Here is a 10,351-nt window from a genome sequence, read left to right on the forward strand (position 1 = left end):
GTCGAATATGACGCGTGATAAGGTGCTAACCAACTCGGAGACTCGAAGGGCTAAGGGTTATTTATTTATTTCGTTGCTCAGCTTGTACATATAAAAGGCTTGCTCTGCTCAGCGCAATGCGATCAAGAAATTGTCTAGGCTTCGGACTCGTTAGTGCCTATAGTACGCTTCTTTCGACGGCACTTTGGAGGACGAGCACCGTTGCTCCTACACTTGAAAGACGATTTCGCTGTGAGCTCAAAATCGTCATCACACCTAACGAAAAGTTTTGAGCGAACTGGCACTGACACTGGAAACTCGGATATTTTTTCGCCACGTTCGTCCAAGAGATATCCGTTTTTGATTCTTTGAATGCGGCAGGTTGGTTCTGAGTCGCCTAACGCGAAATAGAAATCGATTGAAACGTTCTCGCAATTAATTAGTAACATACACGACTGGGGGGGCCTGGTCGGGGCGGATTTGGGTTGGCATTGTGGAATTTCGCTCGATGGAGTGACGATGTACGGCTTTCGCTCTGAATCCAGACGGCACATTCCAAAAATAACTGTTTCCTTTGACTTGGAAAACTCTTGGCCTTTATGTGGCCTGAATGGAACTTTCTCTCCAACGTTATAGTCTCTGGATTTATCAAAATTGCAGTTTGACGTGATGTCAGCTGAACGGCATCGGATTCCTGCATTATTATTGTCACACGTATATACGCAAAAACGACTATAATTGTCCTACTTTCACATTTGAGTTTGGAGACGTCAGGCTTCAATTTTCCTGTTTTTTGATTGCATTTAGTTACAACAAAGGGGATCGGATTATTTTTCCAAGTCAGCTCATAGTCATCGTTATGATCATTACGGCAAGATATGTTAAATCGGCCCTTCTTGCCGTTTCCCAAGGGTGTAATATAAGCGAAGCTTAGATCGTGTGAAAGTAATCTTAGTGTAGGGCACGGAAAACTGCCAGTGGGTTTGGGTCGACATTGGGGAATCTCGCGCGATTGAGTGTCGATGTACGGCCTTCGCTGTGAATCAAGACGGCACGTTCCAAAAAGAATTGTTTCCTGCGAGTTGGAGAACTCTTGGCCTTCATGTGGCTCAAATCGAACTTCTCCACCAACGTGGTACTCGGATTTGTCAAATTTGCAGTTTGACGTGATTTCAGCTAGACGGCATTGGATTCCTGCATTATTATTGTCACACGTGTGTACACATAAGTAACAAGGATTATCTTACTTGCACATTTGACATTGAGTTCAATGAGGTCAGGGTTCCATTTGCCTGTATTTGGATCACATTCAGTTACGAAGAAGGGAAGTGGGTGATCATTCGACGTCAGCTCATAATCGTCATTATTGTCATCACGGCAAGATATGTTAAATAGCGATGTGTTTTCTATCCGGATTATATGAGCTGATTTGATGCCACTTAATGAGTCTAACTTAGGGCACGAAGCGGCGTCAGTTCGCGCCGCCCACAGCAGTGCTACACGGGGCAAAAAACGTCTTGATCTTGAGGGTTTCAAATTGACATCGTTATCTTTATTTCACTTACAAATGACGGCGATCTTGAAAGACTGAATCATGACGATAGAATGAGACCGAGAGACCAAGGCTGCGCATATATAAGGCACGCATGCCGCGTAGGAGTCTAGGAGATGACCGGTGGGGAAAGTTCGAGGGTAAAAGTTCAACATGTTCACTTTCGTCATCTCTCTTTAGGCCATCTGCTGTTTGCACTTAGTCTCTCCGCAGGGATATGTAAGTTTCTACATCTACACGTATATGTTCTTGCAGTGTACAGTAGCCAGAGCCACAAATAATTTTAACGTCGGGGAGGTCGCCAGGCGGATGTGTGCTGCCTACGCGTAGAGTGAAAGAGGAGACATTCTTTTCCCACGATTTCCCCGATACTAATTAATCCAAAATTTCGTAAGTGCATGACGTCAATCGCCAGCTCTTCGACCCTTTGCAAATGGTGTAGAGACCGTAGTTCCCCTCTCTATGCGAAAACGATGCAAAAGATAAACTTACTCGCATTAGTCTAACCTCAAAGGCCCTGGATTCGATATAGTAACGTTTCCCAACTGTACTTTGCCAAGGGCATCGTGTGAATGACCGTGGATGTTTAGAAACGCAAATTTTTGCTAAAAAAACCCGAACGTAAGAACAATACAAATGAGAAATCAAACCTACAAGCAAGTCGCCTTCTAGATGACATCGAAGCGTTTCACTGCCCGAGAGAATTGGCTGAGAGATATCCTCGTAAACAATGGTAGTATCTGGAGAAAAGCAGAGAAAAAAACGTCACGTGTATGCCACTAACCTTTGAGTTCACCTGTTCGACTAGGACCAAAATGAGTCATGAGAATCACCGAATCTCCCTCTTCTATTGCGTCGAGACGATTCGAACCGGAAGGCAATGGCTTGAACTGCAGCAAGGGATCGAGTTCCTTCGCCAAGTCTTCTTCCGTTTCGAAAGGAAAACCTGTGGAGGAGGTCGTCTACGACGTTTCCTCTAAATCGCTTAGTACCTTCCCAGTGCAATTTGCTATCTTTGAACGCAGGAATGCTTCCACCGAATCCAATAATGCATAAATTTCCAGCTAATCTCATACACTTTCGGTGCAGATTCATCGAAGTAGAGGTCATGGGTGAGGCGTTCAAGTCAAATGTCGTTATGGGATCGTGCTTTTAAAAAAGCCCCGCCCAAAATTAGTAATGAAAAATGAAACCCAGCCCCGGCCCATTCCCTCACATTCCCTGGGACGTAAACAACGAGCGAATGAATCGATTCGAGCTCGCGAATGACGAGCTCCATGTCTTTTTCGTATCGAGCGATCTTCGCCGCGTCGCGACTCAGATCCCTCGCGCCGATTTCCATATCTGCATTGTCGCCAGATAGGAGAATCAGATCGATTCTGCAATAGCTAGCTATTTATCTCGGTTGCTTGGTTTATGCGCTCCCTCGCCTTTCGCCCCGAGTCTCTAGGCGGGTTTTCAGAGCGACGATGTTATGCAGCGCCGAATGAACATCCGTTACATGGACTGCGTAAAACCACTCATTTTGCGCATTACTAGAAGAAGCTAGGAAAGCCGTACGGATTCTTATACGAGTCTTTTGCCTTAGTTCCTCCATTGGCTGCGTTACAGCGCGTAGGTTGCTACGCAACGCTGCGTGAAACGGCCTCGGACGTGTTTACTACTGTTTAGAGCTGTATCCGGCGCAGAACAGAAAATCCGCTCGCCTCACGATCATGCGACGATCGTCAGCTCATCACTCGTTCCTGGCAAGATGACCTCGAGTGCTATCGTTGCGTGTTTGCTCCTCCACGCGCTTGCAAACGCGAATCGAAATCGACGTTGGACGGCGACGCCCGCCGACGATCTCCAGCCCCTTTTCGAAGCTCGAACCGAAGGCTGGCTAGGCGGCGACGTCGCCACGTCGATTCCACTTGGAAACGATCGATTTCTCTGGCTCTTTGGCGGCACAGTCATCGGGAAACGAGAAGGCGACACGCGAGTAGCCTTCAAAGGAATGCCCCATAACACCGTCGCAACGGTGGTACTCCCAAAGGGAGCATCGCCAACCCAAAACGACGTGAATTTCTACTGGAGAACACGAAACGGCAAACCAACAGCAATATTCGAACCACCAAAAGCATCGGAGAACGACACCTTCTACTGGGTCGTAGCCGGTCTCAAATCGCGAGAAAGCGACGCCCTATTTCTATTGGCCCAGCGCGTGCAACACACCGATGACGAAAGACTAAATTTCAAAGTTCTAGGCTCGACGGCAATCGTGGTCAAAAACGCGACAGGCGACGATCCGACCACGTGGCAATACGAGTCGCAAGACATGCCGCCGTCGACGAACGGCACGGATTGGTTCGCGGCAATCTCCTACGCCGAATGCGTCGCATGTCCGGACGAAATCGCCGATGATTCGTTCTACGGCATCGCCGATTCCGTCTACTTGCTCGGACGAAACGAAACGTCGTCCGCGATTCTAGCACGCGCCAAACTCGACGATTTGATCCAATTCAACTACGATTCCTTTCAAGTTTACGCCAATACGTCTTCGACGCCGGATGCGACCTGGTTGCCATGGCGCGATGTCATAGTAACCGGGCGCGGTCAACCCGTCGCTCTATTTCGTCCCGCTTTGGCCGAATGCACGGTTTCTTATCATCGGGATCTCGAATTGTGGTACGTCGTCGCCGTGCGCCTCTTCGACTATCGCATCGACGTGTGGACGGCGTCGAACGTCACGGGTCCGTGGACGTCGACGCTCGTGTATGAGATTCCCACGCCGTGGCGAAATACCACGAAATATTTGAACTATGCGGCGAAGTCGCATCCGGAATTAGTCGCGTCGTCGTCCGACGAAATCGTTTTTTCTTATATGACCAATTCGTGGCGACTTGGCGTTCTGTTCGAACCGGACGAAGTTCGTACGTACGTGCCGCGATTCGTTCGACTTCGCTATACGGACGAATTGGCCGCTTGGGAACTGGTCGTCTTGATTATCGCGTTCGCTTTTGCGACTCTATTACTCGTCGTCGCGCTCGTCTGCCAGCGCGGCGGCGGCGGTGATGAAGAAGCCTCGACAGGCGGCAAGACAGACGGGAAAGAGGGAAGCGGTACCGGGTCAACTGAAGGTAATGACCTGTAAATTGATTTGTCTCCGTCGGGGAACGGCGACTGAGTTGGCGTGTGGCGCGCTGATTGATTCGTTCCGCTCTTCGCTGTTTTCCCTACGCGATGCGTTGTACTGTACTGTACGGTTCTTGAGAGAAAGGGGTGACGGGTTAATGATTTTTTTTCGCGATTGGGGTCGTATCGTCGATGCGGTTGGGTAATTTCGCTCGGTACTGCTGCTCATAATCAAACTCAAAACCGCAGCACTGACTGTGCGCATTGTCGTGATGGGCCCGTGGATTAGGTGAGGATTTCCTAACTGGGTTTAGTCCGACGTTTTGGCCAGTGGGCCTGCATTGCAGTGTCGCTGGGCACGCTGTTGAGATCCACTTGGGGCAGTGACGCAGAGACGCAGTATGACGTTGGGCTCATCCGGAGACTTTTCTCGGGTAAGCGCGCCATCTCTATTCACTGCACGTCGAGTACTGGTTCTATTTTTGACAAAGGAAACATTTTCTCTTCGCTCTTTGTTTCTCCTCGTCGCTGTGACGGCACTAGCTTCCTGCCTCGGTACGGTATGCGTCAGTCGATCGTTTTTCCTTTTGCGACGCCTCTCTCATTAGAATGCGATGACCCTGGCAAGCCCCTTTTCAGCCACCGCCTCGGGAATCGCTTCGTTGAGGGCGCGTTAGTGGCCTATCGTTGCCGTTCCGGTCGTCAACTGATAGGCAATTCAACGATTAAATGCGTTTGTCGAGGCAACCGGTGCCAGTGGGACCGGGCACCGCCGACCAAGTGCATTCAATGTAGGGGCACGTGAAATTTAAATTGAGTGATGCATAATGTTTGTGCATATACAAAGCGTGCGAACATCCCTGTGACCTGCTGGAGAATGGATCGGTCCTCGTCGGCGACCATCAGAATTTTGGGCCGGGCGTTACGATTGACTATAAGTGTAATTCTGACTATTATCTAAGCGGTTCTTCGCGGAGCACTTGTCGCTGCTTTGGGTCGTCGTGTCGTTGGTTTCCGCCGCCACCCAAGTGCAAGCCAATGGGTATTTCCGTCCGTTGTCGGACCGTTCGTCATCGAATTTGCGTATTCTATTTTAGAATGCCCACCTCCAGGGAATGTGACTCACGGGCACGTTCTTGGTGATAATTACGGGCGAAATAACTGGATCGTTTTCCAGTGTTTCAACGGCTATCGTCTCAACGGATCGTCGCGTTCCCAATGCAAATGCGACGATAAGGGATCGTGCTCGTGGTCGAAACCGATCCCATGTTGCATCGATTTGGGTGAGAAGGAAAGGAATTAATCTATTTATATGCTCATCAGCATGTGTTTTCGTTGTCGATTACTATATACAGCCTGCAACGATCCAGGACCGTTATGCAACGGAACGAGAAGAGGACCGACTAATTATACCGCCGGAGGACACATTGAGTACTCTTGCAATCGAGGCTTCCACATGGTCGGCTCGAGCGAGAGTACTTGCTACTGTTTGCCTCACGTTTGCCACTGGATCCCCCCAAAGCCAGCGTGCACCAAAGGCAAGCCAGACAGTACTCGTCTCGCGTTGTAATTTCCTGATCAGTGTTCACCTTATCAGGATGTAGAAAACCGCGCGTTTCTCCCTATTGTCACGTCGACGATAGCATGGGTTACAAACCGGGTAGCATTCTTAAATTTCGCTGCCAAAACGGCTACTTTCAACACGGAAGCAGTCACAGTGTGTGCGAGTGTCGAGGCGTCGATTGCACTTGGTCACATTCTCCGCCTCGATGCATTCATCTTCGTAAGAACGAATTATTGGCTAATAAACGGCTCTTTGACTTTTGACTTTCCCTGCGGGTGCACTTAGGCTGTCGGAAGCCTCCCAAACCTCGCTTCGGCCATAGGCGGGGTCTGAAATACGACGTCGGACAGACCGTAATTTTGAGCTGCTATCCGCAGTATATCTTGAGAAGGGACAGCGAAAGCACGTGCAAATGCACGGGGAGAAAGTGCAATTGGTTTCCACCTGTAACGGACGATGCTTGCATACCTGGTACGCGTGCAGACGAACCGCGAATTATTTCGAGATTCTTGTCCTTTTTTAGCGGCCTGTCCTAAACCGCAGCCTCTCAGGCACGGCCTTGTCCACGGGAGTTTGTACAGCGTCGGGCGAGAGGTCACATACGAATGCGTATTGCCGTACGCGCTCGGACAATCTGCCGTCGGCGTCAGCGTGTGTCAGTGCGATTACGAACGCAGAGTTTGCGAGTGGAAACCGCCGCCACCCACTTGCAAGCTTCTAGGTGAAATTCAAGACTTTCCTCGCTACCATATGTAGGCTAATGTTTTTTACTGTGATAGTATGCGGAAAACCTGTCGTAGCGAACGGCGACGTTCGCGGCGACGACTGGTCGTGCGGTAAACGAGTATCAGTTCAATGTCATCGCGACTACAGGCCGAGTCACACCCAATGGAGTACGTGCCATTGCTACGAGGGTTTGCCTCGCTGGTCTCCCGTCTTGGCGCGGTGCAACCCGACGTCGTCGTCCCGCGAGTCTTACTTGGGTGGCGAGTCGTCGACGTCCGGAGACTTGGACTGCGGCGAAGCGCCGACCGTTCCGTTTTCTACCAAAGAGCAGACGGGGACGAGGACGGGCGACGTGGTGACGTACGAGTGCTGGTACATGTATCGTTTGAGCGGGTCGAACCGACTGGTGTGCCGAGATGGTAAGTGGGACGGCGATGTGCCGACGTGCACGCGCGACTGAACGATTGTTAAGGGGAACGAGACAATTTGATTCATCACCATATTCAGTTCTAGATAATCGCACGCAGATTAGCGCGGAAGTGCTTTTTAGACAGACCATTACAAGCCAACGGAGACGTGCTTTTGTGAAGGCACTGTTTCCGGATTTCTTCGCAATTCACTGTTGCCTAGATTCGCAGGATAAATTAGACCCCGACGAGTAATCGCACTCATTTGGTAGTGATGGCCGGTGTCGTGTTTTTTCTTATCGCGCCTGTACTTTTGTGTGTGCCACCGTACTGTTCGGAAAATGGCTCCCGCTACGGAAGTTTTTGTAACCATGGTCTTGGTCAGTGCTCCCCCGTAGGTCACTTCCAAGTAAATGATTTAGATTGAACAGTAGGAGTGACTCTAGCGATGAATAACGGCAGTGTAGTTGATATTGAATGGAACAAATCTGGCAATGCCAGCATAGATGCCAGGACTTGTTCGCCGGTTCGATACTGCATTGAGGGTCAGTGGGGCGGAACAATACCTAATTGTCATCTTGGTACGATGCCACCTGACTGGGAGTTGAATAATTGGATTGAGATGGAATTAAATTACCTAGTTCCGCCATGGAGATCGCTGTCTCCGCCGTCGTTTGGCGCGAGCGAGCTCTCGTCTTACTACGGCTACTGTCATCTGGTATGCCAATGTGATCATGATAAGCCGTTCACTTGTAAGGACTTTAGGAGGCTTGTAGTAGTTTGTGATCGGAACTAGTTGTGTAGGCAAGAAGAACGGTGCGGAAGACGGCAACGATTCCGACGAGTCGGAGACGGAGGAGTGTGAGAGCGATTGTGAATTTTTCCGCAAGAGTAAGAAGAGAAAGTCAAAGTGTCGCGGTGACTATAGTGATGATGACAAGATGCCAAAATGCAGACAGTATGATGACATTTTATCGTCATCTGGTTCCGAATCCGAATCCGATACAGGCGAGAACACCCGCCGATGTATTCGCCGTTTAATGCGGGGAGCCGCTTTGGGCGACATCAGTGCCGTACACGACGCTCTTGTCTTTGTAATAAAGTCCGCCCGAGACGAGTTTCGGAGAAGATTTCCTGAAAACGACTTTGATTTTGGCGGCAATAACGATTTGTCTGACAGAGAGGAGTAGATTTTCTAGAGGTAATCTAATAACACAATTTGAACTTCTACTAGCAGACTCCGTTGCCGGACGCTTTGCTTGACGTTCATCTTATCACGAAACAACGAGGTCAACGACAAAGTACAAATTGATTTAATGAAGGAGAATGAGACTTTACCTACTGGGTGGTCTATTGCTGCGAAGTTACAGAGTAAGGACGGGAAGATCTCTACTTGTAATTGATTTTCTAGACGAGCCAGCCTCTCTATAAGTGAGCCGGAGATCGATCTTTGCTCTTTCATCAGTCTACCGTCCAACCATGAAGGCCGTCTATGCTGCAGTCTTGTTTATTGGCATATTCGGCGCTTTAACTTCAGCGACCCTCTTTCGAAAGAACTTCTTTCTAAAGACCTTTCGAAACGTGAAGACTCAGACCTATTGCGCTCGTCCCTCGTATCCGTCGTACGGCTACGCGTATGTGAAGGACAAAACGTGCACCTACTATTGCTATCCTGGCTACACATTGGTTGGCTATAAGGTGCGCTACTGCATTGACGGGCAGTGGAAAGGAACGGTGCCACGATGCACCGAGTTGAGAAGTGAGTCACCGCTGATGGTCGTAGTAGATATTTTTGGAACTCCTGTTTATAGGATGCCTGCAATCTCTGCCTCCTCCGCAGTACGGCTGGGTAAGCTACAGAAACAACAACAACGAGGCTCTTTACTACTGCCACCAAGGCTACAGTCTTGTTGGTCCTTCAAGAGTTCGTTGTTTTGATGGCAGATGGGAAGAAGCGGCTCCATCATGTACGTAAGCAGAAGGAGGGAAAAGCTGTTCACACGGCTTTGCTTCGCTAGTAGTATTTTTTTCTCGATGCCACAAAGAGTAATTGACTTTTTATTTAGGTCGCAAAAGACGAAACAACGATAGCGACAGCGATTCCGACTCTGACGACTCAGACAGCGACTCTGATGACTCAGACAGCGACTCTGACAGCGACTCCTCTGATAGTGACAGCGACAGCAGTCGCGGTCGTCATAGCGACAGCAATGATTCCGACAGTGATTCCGGTTCAGACAGCAGTCGAAAAGGATCTGACAGTGACAGCAGCCGAAAGGGTTCCGACTCTGACAGCGACAGAAGCAGCCGAAAGGGTTCTGGATCTGACAGCGACCGAAAGGGTTCCGGATCTGACAGCGACGGAGGACACCGAAACGGTTCTGGATCTGACAGCGACCGAGGACACCGAAACGGTTCCGGATCTAATAGCGACGGAGGCAACCGAAGAGGCTCCGGATCGGACTCCGACCGACTGAGTGACCACGGAGGAGTCTACAGAAAGCATTATCGTCGTAGTGCATATGACGACTGGACCGACGACGACGATAACGATGTCACTTTTTATGGCGAGGATAATGATACTGATAACGAAGCCGGTCAGTACTACCCCCCTGAATCCTACGAGGTGGTCGAACATGAAGTGCAAGACAAATTCATTCCCGAAACTGATGAATCCGACCATGATGGCTACGGGTCCGACGACGAATCGTACGACGACGGCAGCGATGACGACAGTGATAACGACCATGACGGCAGTGATAACGACTCGGACCATGACGACCACAGCGACAACGACTCGGACCATGACGATGTCAGCGACGACGACGACAGCGATGACGACCGTGTCAACGACCGTGTCAAATATTATTACTAACTAACTAACGAATCAAAAAATTTCACTCTTTTTTTCGTGTGTGTCGTGCGTGTCGTGTTACATAAAAGTTCACATGAAACCCACGCATCTGCACAAGTCACTTCCGGAAGCTTTTCCTGCCGTATACGGGTGTC

At 49.6% G+C, this 10,351-nt stretch overlaps 5 protein-coding genes across 5 annotated transcripts; 3 read left to right on the plus strand and 2 right to left on the minus strand.

The window, feature by feature from the left end:
* Positions 1 to 51: 51 nt before the first annotated feature.
* On the minus strand, positions 52 to 1,575 carry LOC136195491 (uncharacterized). The gene is made up of 5 exons (XM_065984815.1): positions 1,545 to 1,575; positions 1,227 to 1,475; positions 727 to 1,173; positions 431 to 673; positions 52 to 376 (listed from the first exon to the last, which is right to left on the minus strand). Exons 1-5 carry the CDS (start codon positions 1,573 to 1,575, stop codon positions 135 to 137), a joined length of 1,212 nt encoding a protein of 403 aa, XP_065840887.1. The 3' UTR covers positions 52 to 134.
* Positions 1,576 to 1,887: 312 nt separating this feature from the next.
* Positions 1,888 to 3,502, minus strand: LOC136195275 (uncharacterized). The gene is made up of 8 exons (XM_065984577.1): positions 3,092 to 3,502; positions 2,962 to 3,037; positions 2,748 to 2,910; positions 2,524 to 2,680; positions 2,328 to 2,477; positions 2,186 to 2,271; positions 2,039 to 2,136; positions 1,888 to 1,991 (listed from the first exon to the last, which is right to left on the minus strand). The coding sequence occupies exons 1-8, from the start codon at positions 3,126 to 3,128 to the stop codon at positions 1,907 to 1,909; spliced, it is 852 nt and encodes a 283-aa protein (XP_065840649.1). The 5' UTR covers positions 3,129 to 3,502; the 3' UTR covers positions 1,888 to 1,906.
* On the plus strand, positions 3,158 to 4,820 carry LOC136195268 (uncharacterized). Its single transcript, XM_065984566.1, has one exon. The coding sequence runs from the start codon at positions 3,285 to 3,287 to the stop codon at positions 4,662 to 4,664; it is 1,380 nt and encodes a 459-aa protein (XP_065840638.1). The 5' UTR covers positions 3,158 to 3,284; the 3' UTR covers positions 4,665 to 4,820.
* A 22-nt stretch (positions 4,821 to 4,842) lies between these two features.
* LOC136195265 (CUB and sushi domain-containing protein 1-like) lies at positions 4,843 to 7,554 on the plus strand. Its single transcript, XM_065984564.1, has 11 exons — positions 4,843 to 4,934; positions 4,993 to 5,079; positions 5,137 to 5,200; positions 5,254 to 5,436; positions 5,493 to 5,687; positions 5,743 to 5,928; positions 6,001 to 6,183; positions 6,243 to 6,428; positions 6,495 to 6,680; positions 6,733 to 6,930; positions 6,989 to 7,554. Exons 2-11 carry the CDS (start codon positions 5,047 to 5,049, stop codon positions 7,393 to 7,395), a joined length of 1,821 nt encoding a protein of 606 aa, XP_065840636.1. The 5' UTR covers positions 4,843 to 4,934; positions 4,993 to 5,046; the 3' UTR covers positions 7,396 to 7,554.
* Positions 7,555 to 7,623: 69 nt separating this feature from the next.
* LOC136195270 (clumping factor A-like) lies at positions 7,624 to 10,293 on the plus strand. The gene is made up of 3 exons (XM_065984569.1): positions 7,624 to 9,101; positions 9,154 to 9,309; positions 9,409 to 10,293. Exons 1-3 carry the CDS (start codon positions 8,822 to 8,824, stop codon positions 10,215 to 10,217), a joined length of 1,245 nt encoding a protein of 414 aa, XP_065840641.1. The 5' UTR covers positions 7,624 to 8,821; the 3' UTR covers positions 10,218 to 10,293.
* Positions 10,294 to 10,351: the final 58 nt, after the last annotated feature.

The sequence above is a fragment of the Oscarella lobularis genome, chromosome 14 (assembly GCF_947507565.1).
Source record: "Oscarella lobularis chromosome 14, ooOscLobu1.1, whole genome shotgun sequence".
NCBI lineage: Eukaryota > Metazoa > Porifera > Homoscleromorpha > Homosclerophorida > Oscarellidae > Oscarella > Oscarella lobularis.

Coding starts and splice junctions, on each gene's coding strand:
- LOC136195270 (XM_065984569.1), top strand. CDS start 8,822: ATGAAGGCCGTCTATGCTGCAGTCTTGTTTATTGGCATATTCGGCGCT. Junction 9,102..9,153: donor ACGATGCACCGAGTTGAGAA/GTGAGTCACCGC, acceptor TCCTGTTTATAG/GATGCCTGCAATCTCTGCCT. Junction 9,310..9,408: donor GGAAGAAGCGGCTCCATCAT/GTACGTAAGCAG, acceptor CTTTTTATTTAG/GTCGCAAAAGACGAAACAAC.
- LOC136195491 (XM_065984815.1), bottom strand. CDS start 1,575: ATGATTCAGTCTTTCAAGATCGCCGTCATTT. Junction 1,476..1,544: donor TTTCAAGATCGCCGTCATTT/GTAAGTGAAATA, acceptor TGCCCCGTGTAG/CACTGCTGTGGGCGGCGCGA. Junction 1,174..1,226: donor ACTCAATGTCAAATGTGCAA/GTAAGATAATCC, acceptor ATAATAATGCAG/GAATCCAATGCCGTCTAGCT.
- LOC136195265 (XM_065984564.1), top strand. CDS start 5,047: ATGACGTTGGGCTCATCCGGAGACTTTTCTCGG. Junction 5,688..5,742: donor ACCCAAGTGCAAGCCAATGG/GTATTTCCGTCC, acceptor ATTCTATTTTAG/AATGCCCACCTCCAGGGAAT. Junction 6,184..6,242: donor AAAGCCAGCGTGCACCAAAG/GCAAGCCAGACA, acceptor TCACCTTATCAG/GATGTAGAAAACCGCGCGTT.
- LOC136195275 (XM_065984577.1), bottom strand. CDS start 3,128: ATGGAGGAACTAAGGCAAAAGACTCGTATAAGAATCC. Junction 3,038..3,091: donor AAAGACTCGTATAAGAATCC/GTACGGCTTTCC, acceptor GGTTTTACGCAG/TCCATGTAACGGATGTTCAT. Junction 2,911..2,961: donor CTAGAGACTCGGGGCGAAAG/GCGAGGGAGCGC, acceptor TAGCTATTGCAG/AATCGATCTGATTCTCCTAT.
- LOC136195268 (XM_065984566.1), top strand. CDS start 3,285: ATGACCTCGAGTGCTATCGTTGCGTGTTTGCTCCTCCACGCGCTTGCA.